Source organism: Aquarana catesbeiana, linkage group LG08 (assembly GCF_042186555.1).
Source record: "Aquarana catesbeiana isolate 2022-GZ linkage group LG08, ASM4218655v1, whole genome shotgun sequence".
NCBI lineage: Eukaryota > Metazoa > Chordata > Amphibia > Anura > Ranidae > Aquarana > Aquarana catesbeiana.
Genome location: NC_133331.1, coordinates 291,013,293 through 291,026,362, shown reverse-complemented (window position 1 = coordinate 291,026,362; position 13,070 = coordinate 291,013,293). Strand labels below are relative to the sequence as shown.

At 48.2% G+C, this 13,070-nt stretch overlaps 2 protein-coding genes across 3 annotated transcripts in view; one reads left to right on the top strand and one right to left on the bottom strand.

Annotated features, from left to right (window-relative positions):
- The window catches only part of LOC141104884 (uncharacterized), a 61,514-nt gene that overhangs the window by 21,683 nt on the left and 26,761 nt on the right, over positions 1-13,070 (top strand). The window lies entirely within an intron of this gene.
- Positions 6,845-11,893, bottom strand: LOC141104812 (uncharacterized). Of its 2 annotated transcripts, none has more exons than XM_073594577.1 (9): positions 11,812-11,893; positions 11,282-11,390; positions 10,874-11,008; positions 10,662-10,785; positions 10,448-10,545; positions 10,167-10,367; positions 9,876-10,082; positions 9,599-9,734; positions 6,845-9,216 (listed from the first exon to the last, which is right to left on the bottom strand). In XM_073594577.1, the coding sequence occupies exons 2-9, from the start codon at positions 11,363-11,365 to the stop codon at positions 8,414-8,416; spliced, it is 1,788 nt and encodes a 595-aa protein (XP_073450678.1). In that variant the 5' UTR covers positions 11,366-11,390; positions 11,812-11,893; the 3' UTR covers positions 6,845-8,413. The 2 variants fall into 2 exon arrangements, with proteins under 2 accessions (XP_073450678.1, XP_073450679.1); XM_073594578.1 differs by lacking the exon at positions 11,812-11,893 and adding an exon at positions 11,572-11,780.

Sequence of the window (13,070 nt, the reverse complement as noted above, 5' to 3'; positions counted from 1 at the left end):
ACATCATTAATAGTTTATTGATTCATTTTCTTGTATGTTATCCTATACATTTACTTGCTGCGGCTCATTTAGGTTTTTATTTTCCATTTGACCGTCTCACTTAGATTGATATAAAGAATGTAAATGTAATAGAAATAAGGGATGACAGGTCCTCTTTATGGAGAGATCTGGGGTCATTAAGCCCCCAAATCTCTCATTTACCTTTGAAACCAAAAGATTTAAAAAAAAAAAAAAAAAAAATGTGATCTTTTGCTTTAAAAAAAAAATTGTTTACTTCTGACGAAGACTGGAAGTGACGTCATGATGTCACTCCGGTCCTCATATAGGTCAGTGAGGGCAAACCTTGGCACCCCAGATGTTTTGGAACTACATTTCCCATGATGCTTGTCAGGGCTTTTTTTCTCGGAGATAAGGTGCAGGAACTCCCCCTTTTTGGGAGTTACCCATTGTCTTTGCCCCTACCCACCTCTGAGCACCAGTCCTTGGTTCCACCCCCTACCCACCTCCCAGCACTGCCCCTTTTAGAGAATACAGAACCAAGTAACATTTGAGGTACTAAGTAATCTGTATGGAATTTGTTATTGATAACAAGAAAAGCAGTAAAATAAACCCCCCCCCCCCCACAGCCAACAACAATAGACCCACCAGCAACAATAGATCCACCCCTGCAACAATGGACCACCTAGCAGCCAGCTATAATAGACTGCTCCCTCAACAGTAGATCCCTCCCAGAAACAACTGACCCCCCCAGCAACATAAGACCCACCCCATCAAGAATAGATCCCCCGCCAGCAACAGCAGACCTCCCCAGCAGCAATTAACCCTTCTGCAGAAATAGATCCCCTCCAGCAACAATAGATCCATCAGCAGCCAGCATCAATAGACACTGTAGCACAACCCAGCACTCCTTGCCATTACATACGTTCAGTGGTGGAGGTGCCGGAACTGCGTTCCCCCCCCGCGTTCCCGCTGAAAAAAACCTCTGATGCTTATGCACTATGCAGTGCATAGTTGCCAACATTGTAAAAAAAAAATGTGTGACACTTTTGTGGCTGTAGGCGGAGCTGTCCAATAATTAGGGGGCGGGGCATTCACCAGCAGGCGTGGCCTATCAAAAACATACAAGTGCGGCGCGCGAAGCGCGCCGCGCCGAAAAATGGGCGTGGTTTACGCGAAATTGTGGGCGTGGCTTAAATGGGCGTGGCTCTAGAGGGTGTGGTTAGAGTCTGAAATGAATGAGGGATGGAGAGGGGGGGAGAGGGGGAGAGAGAGGGAAATGATGGGACAGCAGCCCCAGATCCTACACAATAAAAATATGTGTATTCTAGAAAGTTTAACAATCAGCAGATAAAGATACTCCAAACACCTGGTGTTAATGCTTCAATCATCCCGGCACCATGGTTGTTATGGTGTCAGGATGATTGAAGCGCATTATTTCTATTATTACATTGTAATATAAAATGAAATCATTCAACTCACCATAATGCAGAATCAGTGGGATCCCTGAGCGTGTCACCAGCCACGTCGCCTGCCACCAGCCGTCCGTCCTTGCTTCAGATGTCCGAGCAGAGTCCGTCCTTGCATCAGGTGCCCCCAGCGGAGCCCCCCTCGCACCAGGAGTCCCCGGCGGAGCCCCCCTCACATCAGAAGTCCCCAGCGGAGCACCCCCTCACATCAGGAGTCCCCGGCGGAGCCCCCCTCACATCAGGTGTCCCCGGCGGAGCCCCCCCTCACACCAGGAGTCCCCGGCGGAGCCCCCCTCACATCAGAAGTCCCCAGCGGAGCCCCCCTCACATCAGAAGTCCCCGGCGGAGCCCCCCTCACACCAGGAGTCCCCGGCGGAGCCCCCCCTCACACCAGGAGTCCCCGGCGGAGCCCCCCCTCACATCAGGAGTCCCCGGCGGAGCCCCCCCTCACACCAGGAGTCCCCGGCGGAGCCCCCCTCACATCAGAAGTCCCCAGCGGAGCCCCCCTCACATCAGAAGTCCCCAGCGGAGCCCCCCTCACACCAGGAGTCCCCGGCGGAGCCCCCCCTCACACCAGGAGTCCCCGGCGGAGCCCCCCCTCACATCAGGAGTCCCCGGCGGAGCCCCCCCTCACATCAGGAGTCCCCGGCGGAGCTCCCCCTCACATCAGGTGTCCCCAGTGCCCCCCCCCTCACATCAGGTGTCCCCAGTGCCCCCCCACTCACATCAGGTGTCCCCAGTGCCCCCCCACTCACATCAGGTGTCCCCAGTGCCCCCCCACTCACATCAGGTGTCCCCAGTGCCCCCCCCACTCACATCAGGTGTCCCCAGTGCCCCCCCCACTCACATCAGGTGTCCCCCACTCACATCAGGTGTCCCCAGTGCCCCCCCCACTCACATCAGGTGTCCCCAGTGCCCCCCCCACTCACATCAGGTGTCCCCCACTCACATCAGGTGTCCCCCACTCACATCAGGTGTCCCCCACTCACATCAGGTGTCCCCAGTGCCCCCCCCCACTCACATCAGGTGTCCCCAGTGCCCCCCCCACTCACATCAGGTGTCCCCCCTCACATCAGGTGTCCCCAGTGCCCTCCCCCCCTCACATCAGGTGTCCCCCCCTCACATCAGGTGTCCCCCCCTCACATCAGGTGTCCCCAGTGCCCCCCCCTCACATCAGGTGTCCCCAGTGCCCCCCCCTCACATCAGGTGTCCCCCCCTCACATCAGGTGTCCCCAGTGCCCCCCCCCTCACATCAGGTGTCCCCCCCTCACATCAGGTGTCCCCAGTGCCCCCCCCCCTCACATCAGGTGTCCCCCCTCACATCAGGTGTCCCCAGTGCCCCCCCCCTCACATCAGGTGTCCCCAGTGCCCCCCCCCACTCACATCAGGTGTCCCCTGTGCCCCCCCCCACTCACATCGTGTCCCACAGCGGTGCGCGCGCTCACCCCCCACCTAGAACCCCCGCCCCTTTCCATATCAGACTGGCAGCGGGGCGGGGGGTAGGCGGGGCGAGGCGGAGCGGGGCGGGCCGAGGCGGGGCGGGCCGAGGCGGGGCGAGGCGGAGCGGAGCGGGCCGAGGCGGGGCAGGCCGAGGCAGGCCGAGGCGGAGCGGGGCAGGGGGTGGGCGGCGACGCAGAAGCTTCGTCTAGCCCCCCCCCCCCAGCCGTCTTCCTGAACTCCAACAAAATGGCGGCCGGCGGAGACAATGTCTCCGCCGGCCGCCGACCTCTAGCGGCGGCGGCGGCGGCAGCGGCGGCGGTTTCAAAAACCGGAACCGAATTTTTCGGGACATTTCCCGGGACGCCACAAATCCGGGAATGAAGTCCAAGTCCCGGGAATGTCCCGGGAAATTCGGGACAGTTGGCAGCTATGGCAGTGTAGTGGAGCATCACGGGAAATGTAGTTCCAAAACATCTGGAGTGCCAAGGTTCGCCATCACTGATATAGGTGATCAGAGGCAATCTGGTCTCTGTTCACATCTATGACCAGCCGCGCGAACCGTCGTTTTTTATGGCTGGTTCCTCAGACTAGTTCACAGGACCACTGTGCTCACATTTAACTCTGTACCTCTCGAAGCAACTTGCTGATTTCACTTCACTCTTGCGGCTCCCTGCTGCACGGGGCTCACGCCCTGACCTAGAGAGGACCTCCTGTTCCTCTGGTTGGAGCCCTGAGCCTATGGCCGGGATCTCAATTATAAAGACTTCCGGTCTCTAGTAAATCCAGGACACCGGGTTGGAGGTTTCTTCCCTCCCACAGCTCTTTGAAATCTCTGGGCTCCAGACCTCAATCCGGGGGTTACAAAACCTGGGGAAACCTGAAAAGACCTTCAGTCTGCGTCCTTGAGAACCCTGTGTCATTTTTACCTTTTTTTAATCAAATAGATGGGCACCGTTTCCTCATTGTTCACGCTGCATGTACCATGATCTCTGAACTGGGGGAAGGAGATTTGGATGAATTACAAGATCCCCCTCCCCATTCAAGCTGAAGTAATTGGTACAATAAATATTATTCAAGGGTGGAAATGGATTCCCTCTATCTATTGCACCTATGTATTAACTTGTCTATTCCTATAGTTGATATCACTATAATACAAGGTTAGCTATGAAACCGAGCACACTGCTTAATAAAATAAAGTCTTATTTATTTCCCAAGAAAATAGGAAAACGCTAACATGAAAATACTAGAGAAAGATATTACCAAGCAAATAACAACAGAACATATAATATAAGAACATCAAAGATACTTATCGCATGGTCTCCTCGGCTAGGCTCAAAAGGGTAGAGAGATAGCCATGCAGCTCAGAGGGCCACCAGGCTTGAACCAAGAGCGAAAAGGGACGAATTCCCTCCTGTGTAACCTTTTTACACATTCATTCGTAACCACCCCCACTAGCCTTCTGTTCAATGAGATATTGTCAAGAGGTAGTCCTTTTAATACCCTATATTATTGTCCGTCCTGCTGTATTGGCCTCTAGGGGCAGCATTGTCCATGAATCATCTCTAGGTGCCTGTTGATCCTTTGATCTTTGTCACCTACCGTCAATCAATCATCCTGGCAGCCATGGCTCTCTTTGAAGATTGCTTGCAGTGTATCATCATACCAGTCGGCTTGGAGGGAAGCCCTTGTTACAAGCTTTGCTAGCTTTCAGATGCAGATTCTGATATGCTACAAAGCTCTGATGTGTAACTGGTTCCAACTTGGGGCCATCTGCCTGTATTAACCAGGGAATTAAATACCAGAAATATGATATTAAACCATGTTGCCTTCCAACACAAACTTTCCCATCCTGTTCAACAGGAGCCAAAAATCATACATTGAAGCTTTCAGGCATGGTTCCTAAGGAAGCAGCAGGTGCTGGCACCTGCTGCGTCCCTAGCAACTGGTGGCACATTGGCTTACATGGCTGGGAGTACCCAGCTGCATAAGTAAAGGGGTGAGGATAGCGTTGACATTACTGCCCAAATATGCCCACTGGCCGTATTTAGGGAGAGATTGGTCCATGATGTCACCAATATCCCCACCCTTTTCCCTTATATCTTGATGACAGCGCATGGCGTTGTCATTCACCATTGAGTGCTGTCAGAGGTTTTTGCTTTTAGCACATTGGTTGCCATCATGCTTGAAGATGGAGTTGCAATGAGAGACTTTTTTTGGAGAATTCTTTTTTTTTTATACAGAACTTGTTAAACTTATGGGAGTTTCTATCTTGTTTTTTTCACAACCACCAGGTCAGGGTTGTGGGGATGGGGCCTTTGTCCTCATCAACATCCCCTGGCAAGGAACCCCCACATGTTGATACTGGTATGGTTCAGGAGAGGATGGTGCCGCACATTCATGCCATTAAAGTTCAGGATTTTGTGAAGGTCAGTCTAGTTCCTCCACCTCAAACTCGCTCATCCATGTCTTTATGGACCTTGCTTTGTGCACTGGTCCAAATCATTTGGTGGAGGGGGGGTTATGGTGTGGGGTTGTTTTTCAGGGGTTGGGTTTGGCCCCTTAGTTCCACTGAAGGGAACGCTTAAGGCGTCAGCATACCAAGACTTTTTGGACAATTTCATGCTCCCAACTTTGTGGGAACAGTTTGGGGACGGCCCCTTCATGTTCCAACATGACTGCGCACCAGTGCACAAAGTAAGGTCCATAAAGACAGGGAAGAGCAAGTTTGAGGTGGAGGAACTTGACTGGCCTGCACAGAGTCCAGACCTCAACCCGATAGAACACCTTTGGGATGAATTTGAGTGGAGACTGCGAGCTGGGCCTTCGTGTCAACGTGCCTAACCTCACAAATGTGCTTCTGAAAGAATGGTCAAACATTCCCATAGACACACTCCTAAACCTTGTGGACAGCCTTCCCAGAAGAGTTGAAGCTGTTATAGCTGTAAAGGTTGGGCCAACTCAATATTGAACCCTACAGACTAAGACTGGGATGTAATTAAAGTTCATGTGCGTGTAAAGGCAGGCGTACCAATACTTTTGGTAGTATAGTGTATATCAGACCCTCATCTGGGATAAGGGTCTGGAATAGATGAGGGGATTCCTCAGCCATGTAAGCAAAGGAGATAGGGATAGGTAAATGGAAAAAAAAGCATGAGGGCCTCCAAATTTCATATTAGACCCTTATCTAAGCTTGCTTTTGTATATATTATCTATTATCCACTGGAGCCGTCATAAGTGGAGAAGCAGACATCAGGGGGAACATCAAACAATGGCAGGTGACTTTTTTCTTTCTGTGGGTCGGGGGCATCGTGATTAATGTGGCTCAACATTGCTGGACGATGTCTTTGATGGCAGATGTATATTTTCTTATTAAAGCACTTATCAGAAACAGTGTTATGTATTTTTACTATGTACCCTTTACTCATTCACATGGGGGGGGGGGCTTCTGAAGGCCACTCATTGTTAAAGGTGCTTCTAGATTCCCATTAATCCCCCCAAACCCCCACATCCACTGGGCCAGGGTTATAGGGAAGAGGCCCTTGTCCTCATCAACATGGTAAAAAGTTACTTTGCCAGGGGAGTCCTCCTAGCAAGGTACCCCCACCACATGTTGAGGGCATGTGGCCTGGTATGGGCTTGGCCCCTTAGTTCCACTAAAGGGAACTCTTAAGGTGTCAGCATACCAAGACATTTTGGACATGTTCATGCTCCCAACTTTGTGGGAACAGTTTGGGGATGGCCCCTTCCCGTTCAGGAGGGTGAACGCCCCCACTTTCCCAGCCCGGCTGCATGCTCAGATAGGTGTCTGGTATGCATATTTTTCAGGGAGAAGGACCCTCTGATGAGTTTCACCCTCCCACAGGTTTAGTCATAGAGATCCACACTATATTACCAAAAGTATTGGGACTGTGCACTGAAGAGTCCTGACCTCAACCCGATAGAACACCTTTGGGATGAATTAGAGTGGAGACTGCGAGCTAGGCCTTCTCGTCCAACATAAGTGCCTGACCAGTGCACAAAGCAAGGTCCATAAAGACATGGATGAGCGAGTTTGGGGTGGCAGAACTTGACTGGCCTGCATAGAGTCCTGACCTCAACCCAGTAGAACAACTTTGGGATGAATTAAGAGTGGAGAATGCAAGCCAAGCTTTCTCGTCCAACATCAGGGCCTGACCTCACAAATGCTCTTCTGGAAGAATGGTCAAACATTCCCATAGACACACTCCTAAACCTTGTGAACAGCCTTCCTAGAAGAGTTGAAGCTGTTATATCTGCAAAGGGTGGGCCAACGCAATATTGAACCCTACGGACTAAGACTGGGATGGCATTAAAGTTCATGTGAAGGCAGGCGTCCCAATACTTTTGGAAATATAATGTATGACTAAGCCCGTGGGAGGGTCAAATGCGTCAGCGGGGTATGATTTGGGAGACAACAAGATGAGTGGGTTGATTGCTGGTGTGTGACTCCCTACTTATTCCAGCAGTCAGTTTCAATGAGCTGGGCAACCCTGCTGGATCTCAGCACCGAGGTGCTGGTGCTCGGAGCGACGCGTTTCACTTTTCCTAGGGTATACAGATCTGAAGGAAGACATTTAACTGTTCCTTTAAAAAAAAAAAAAAAACATTTTTAAAAAATAAATACTGTATATCTTCATTTGTTTCATACAAAAATGTTTTTATATATACAATGCTTATATGAAATGTTACCAAAAACATATAATCTTAATTACATACAGCCAGTAGGTGGCTCTCTTCAAGCAAATGCAGCCGTCTAGGTTGACAACTACTGCTCCAAAATTGTCATCTAGACTCGTCTTTTCTGTTCTTCATCCACAAGCTCCTCTCATCACAATTCTTTCCTTTGAAGCCTCTACTGGAGAGCAGGGGAGATCAGATTACAAGACAGGAGGGACTCAACACACCGCCTCTCTTTTTTCTAGTAAACCACACAGAATTTTGTGGAGCTCAATGACTTTGGATAACTGATTTCCTTATAAAGATCAGAGGAGCGCTCAGCCACGTGTTTTCTGAGGTGTATATCAAGGTGTGCTTCTTCCCAGTGTGAGATCTCTGATGTACGGCAAAGTATGATCCATATAGAAGACATTTCCTGCACTCAGGACAACAATAAACCTTAAGGATTCAGTGGGTTCTCTGATGTTTGAGGAGACAAGACTTCCATGAAAAACATGTCCCGTACTCAGGGCAGGAATACGGCTTCTCACCAGTGTGAGAACTCTGATTTATTGCAAAACATGTTCCACCTCAAGGGTTGTGTGAGTCCTCTGATATTGGGTAAGATAGGACTTCTATGAGAAACATTTCCCACACTCAGGGCAGGAATATGGCTTCTCACCAGTGTGACATTTCTGATGTACAGAAAAATATGTTCCATATAGAAGACATTTATTGCACTTGGGACACTAATACACCTCAAGGGTTGTGTGGGTTCTCTGATATTGGGTAAGATAGGACCTCTATGAGAAACATTTCCCACACTTGGGACATTAATACCCTCCTGTGTGGGTTTTCTGATGTTTGGTAAGACAAGCCTTCCATGAAAAACATTCCCCACACTGGGGGCAGGAAAACGGCTTCTCCATTGTGTGAGATTTCTGATGCCTTACAAGTTCTGGTCTCTGCGCAAAGCATTTTCCACACTCAGAACAGGAATACGGCTTCTCGCCCGTGTGAGTCCTCCGATGTAGGATAAGACTGGACTTGCATGAAAAACGTTTCCTGCACTCGGTACAGGAATAAGGCCTCTCCCCCGTGTGAGTTCTTCGATGTAGGACAACGTCCGATTTCCGCGCAAAACATTTCCCGCACTCCGGGCAGGCATGCGGCTTCTCGCCTCTGTGCAGTTTCTGATGTCTGGTAAGGCAGGACTTCTGTGAAAAGCCTTTCCCGCACTCGGGGCAGGTAAACGGCTTCTCCCCCGTGTGGGTTCTGTAATGTGTTTTGAGGTCTGATTGAGTAAAAAAGCATTTTCCGCACTCAGAACAGGAATGTGTCCCCTCCCCTTTGTGAGGTCTCTTATTTACAGAAAGACTTGATTCGGAGTTAAAACTTTTTCCGCAATCAGGACAGGAAATCTTCTTCTCCCCCTGAATTCCGGCACCATCCCTCACAGTACGAGGTTGCTCAGAGTCAGAGGGATTCCATGGTCTATCCACACTGTGAAGTCCACCATCCATAGTGGAGCTCATTGTCTTTTCTCCTCCACAATCTCCTGTGATGTCCTCATCTTCCATTTTACAACCTGGAGATAAAGTGAGACGATCCTTTGAGGGTTTCTCCATGGCGTGTCCTGGAAAAATATAAAAACATCATCAATAGATATGAGAGGGTTAGTTCACTTCCATCAAGATTCCATCTGGATCAGGTAGATATGAGTGAGCAGATGTTCTCTGTGGAGGTCCCAACCAGCTGGGGCTCTCCCCCCTCTTCAGTCAAAGGGCCTTTGGTCCTCCTCCCTGATCAATTCTACCCCAATGTTGGCTCCTGAAAATGTCCAAAGCTGGGATCAAGGTTTTTTTTTTATATTTATGGGGGTAACCTTTCATTTTAAACATCGCTAATCCAGAAACGGTACAGGTTATTGGCTGATATCACCTAGCTCCCACCCTACTCTGGACCAATCAGTGAGCAGTAACAGAGCAGAGATAAGAGAAGAATATATTATGGGTCACCTGTGTTGATCTCTGTAGGAGTGTCCTCCTCTATGAATGTCCTCGTCATTCCAGCCTCCTCCGTATATTGCTGATCATCCCATACATACTCCTCCTCCACTTCACACTCAATTTTTAGATTAATCAGATCTTCACCCTAAACCAACAGAATGACAGAAGATAACATCTGTAACATAGAAGTATTTATAAAGAAATATCATCTTGTAGAGTCCACACATCGTCTCCACATATCATAGTGTTCAATCACTTTATGTTCCCGACCCTCAACTCCACCTACCTGATGATGGTGAGGGATGATGTGACCTTCCTGTGTACAATCCCAGGAATACAGAGGACAGGGGCATCTCTCTGGGGGGTTTCCATTATTAGGTGGCTCTATAAAATCCTTGGGCCCATCTGAATGTTCCTCCATCGCACCATATTTCTCATCCTCCTCTTTAAACTCTTCTTTAATACTAATATTATAATTCCCAAGGTTTGCACTCTAAAATGTATAATAATACAGTTATCGAAACAAACAAGCTTGTTAATAATAACACATAACTACCAATAATTGATCATTATATACCTGATCATGCTGTGCATAGTTGTGATCTTCCAGTGTATAATCCCAGGAATACAGAGGACGAGAACGTCTCTCTGGTGGGTTTATGTTATTAGGTGGCTCCATCATATCCTTGTGTAGATCTGAAAGTTTCTCCATCACACCATACTGCTTATCCTCCTCTATATACTCTTCTTTAATATTATTATTCTTCAGGTTTCCACTCTGAATATAAAATAAAACATTATTTGTAAGACATTATCTTGTGTGTAAGTCATAACTACATGAAATTGTTCCTCATCTACCTGATGATGGTGAGGGATGGTTTGACCTTCCTGTGTGGAATCCCGGGAATACAGAGGACGGGGACATCTCTCTGGTGGGTTCCCATTACTGGATCCATCTGTAGGAAACACACACACTGACTGAATACATTGTTTCTATGTGTTTATCAGATGAGGGGGGATCTAGGTGGACCCTCCGTACTGCTCTCTCCTTTACAATAAAGTCTCCTCTCACCCGGTGATGTGAGGGGCGGCTGATTGTCCATCATGACGTCCTTGTAGAGATCCTTGTGACCTTCTAAATACTCCCACTCCTCCATGGAGAAATAGACAGTGACATCCTGACACCTTATAGGAACCTGACACACACAATGATACAGTCACCATCCAGACACATCCCTTGTCTGTTACTAGATAATGTCCCAGAATTCCCAGAATCCTCCTCACCTCTCCTGTCAGCAGCTCCATCATCTTCTTGGTGACTTCTAGAATCTTCTGCATGTTGTGTCTCTCAGGTTTTAAGGAGTCACATGGAGGCACTGTGATGGTCATATGATCACCTGACTTCACAAGAGGAAATCTCTGTATTGGAGAACCAATAGGAATATCATGTTAGAATCCCAGAATCCTCCTCACCTCTCCGGTCAGGTCTGTGTTTTATTAATAGAGATAAGAGTGATGTTATGTGACCTCCCAGAATCCTCCTCACCTCTCCGGTCAGGTCTGTGTTTTATTAATAGAGATAAGAGTGATGTCATGTGACCTCCCAGAATCCTCCTCACCTCTCCGGTCAGGTCTGTGTTTTATTAATAGAGATAAGAGTGATGTCATGTGACCTCCCAGAATCCTCCTCACCTCTCCGGTCAGCAGGTAGATGATCTCCAGGGTGAGCTTTAGTATCTTCTCAGTCATGTGACTCCGGTCCTCCTTCATCTTCATTAGTCATGTGATCTATACAGATTTCCTGTAGACAAATAATTCATAATGGAGAATGATCTGGACTGTACTGGTTGTACAATATTAGGATGGGGATGTATGAAGGACAATATGAGGGTTTCTATCATGTAAGAGCGATCCCCAGTGGGATTATACAGAGGGACATTCAGTTTAGTGTTTCCTGTTTTTGGGGTCCGGGAGTCCCTTACCCTTTGGTCTTTATGTCTAAAATCCCCTATCCTCCTAACATCTCTAAAATGAAGAAAATGTTCCGGCCCCAAAAATGGGGGAATGTTCTGACCCTGAAGGGGTTAATCTAGGTTTCCACACTATATATGTGTGTATCATCATCTGCTGGAGATAAAAGACATCACAGTGACTATGGAGGAAGAGGACGGAACATGACGGGGGGAGTTACTGGGTGTAAATAGAAAATATTATCTTATTACCTCCTCTGCTGCCACTTCCAGAAATGTCTCCTCTCTACTTCCTCCCAACACACCTCTTACCCGGAATTTCCTGTCTGTACCTGGCATCACTTCCTGTCTGTACCTGACATCACTTCCTGTCTTCCATAGAGACTTCCTGTCTGGGTAGAAATGAGAAGATCACCACCTTGTAGAGCTCTGAGGAACTGCAGCCCCAAGAAACGTCTCGTAGTGTGAACGTGGCCTTGTGCTGTGTGTGTATGTACTGTATATCCTTATAGATGGGGTCATCTCCACTCCCACCAACCTAAAGTTTACCATACAGCCGGAGGGGGCTGTTCGCCTTTCTAGGCTCTGATGTTTAACAGGGCCTTGATGAGTAGACATGCAGCACTACCTGTCAAACTCACCCATTCAAGTCAATGGGTCGGGTCCATGCTTGCCTTGTGGTTGATCAACCACATTTAGAAGGTTGTAGGATTGTTTCTTGAACACCTGACAGCGATTGCTTAGCCACCCTTTGAGAAAACCCCATAGAGGAACAGCTTTTTTATTTTTTTATTAGGAGAGATATTAAACAAAAGTCATTCCCACCCCTTCTTGTTGCTACTAGTTTAGTACCCTCGGCTTTACACACTACTGTTGTTCAGATTGGTATTTATGATGTCCCACTCCTTGGAGAATTGGGGGCGTCCCCTCGATTCTCAGGTTAGGAGGTCTTGGGAGTCTACGAAATGGAAGTAGCAAAAAATAACTGAGTCTTCTTAAAACAGGAGATGGCAAGGTCCACAATGGGAATAGACCACTTCTTCTGAAACTCCTCCTCAACTGCAAAATGTTTGGGTGGAGTGAATAGCTTGTTTGGCATAGGCCAGCGAACATACAAAAAAGGTTTACCTAACAAATGTACTGAGACAAAGGGCTGTAAGTACGAGCCTTTACACAGCTCCTCATAGTGACTCATGTCTCTTACCATGATATGAACTATAATCTAATCTATAACCGTATTATATTCATCCCTCTCGGTATTATCAACACTTCGGGTGAATTATTGTCATGGACCTTGTTTACTGTTTGGGTCTTGGCCCCAATGGAGACCCTTGGGCAAAGGAGTGTGAATACAAACCTTACACAGTTTCTCATAGTGACTAAAGTCCCTTGTCTCACCATGATCTGACCTTAATATATTAATCCCAACATTTTGGGTGAATTATGGTGATGGAGTTTGCTTGATGTTGGGGAAATGGCCTCAGTGGAGACAGGTGGACAGATGGTTGTGA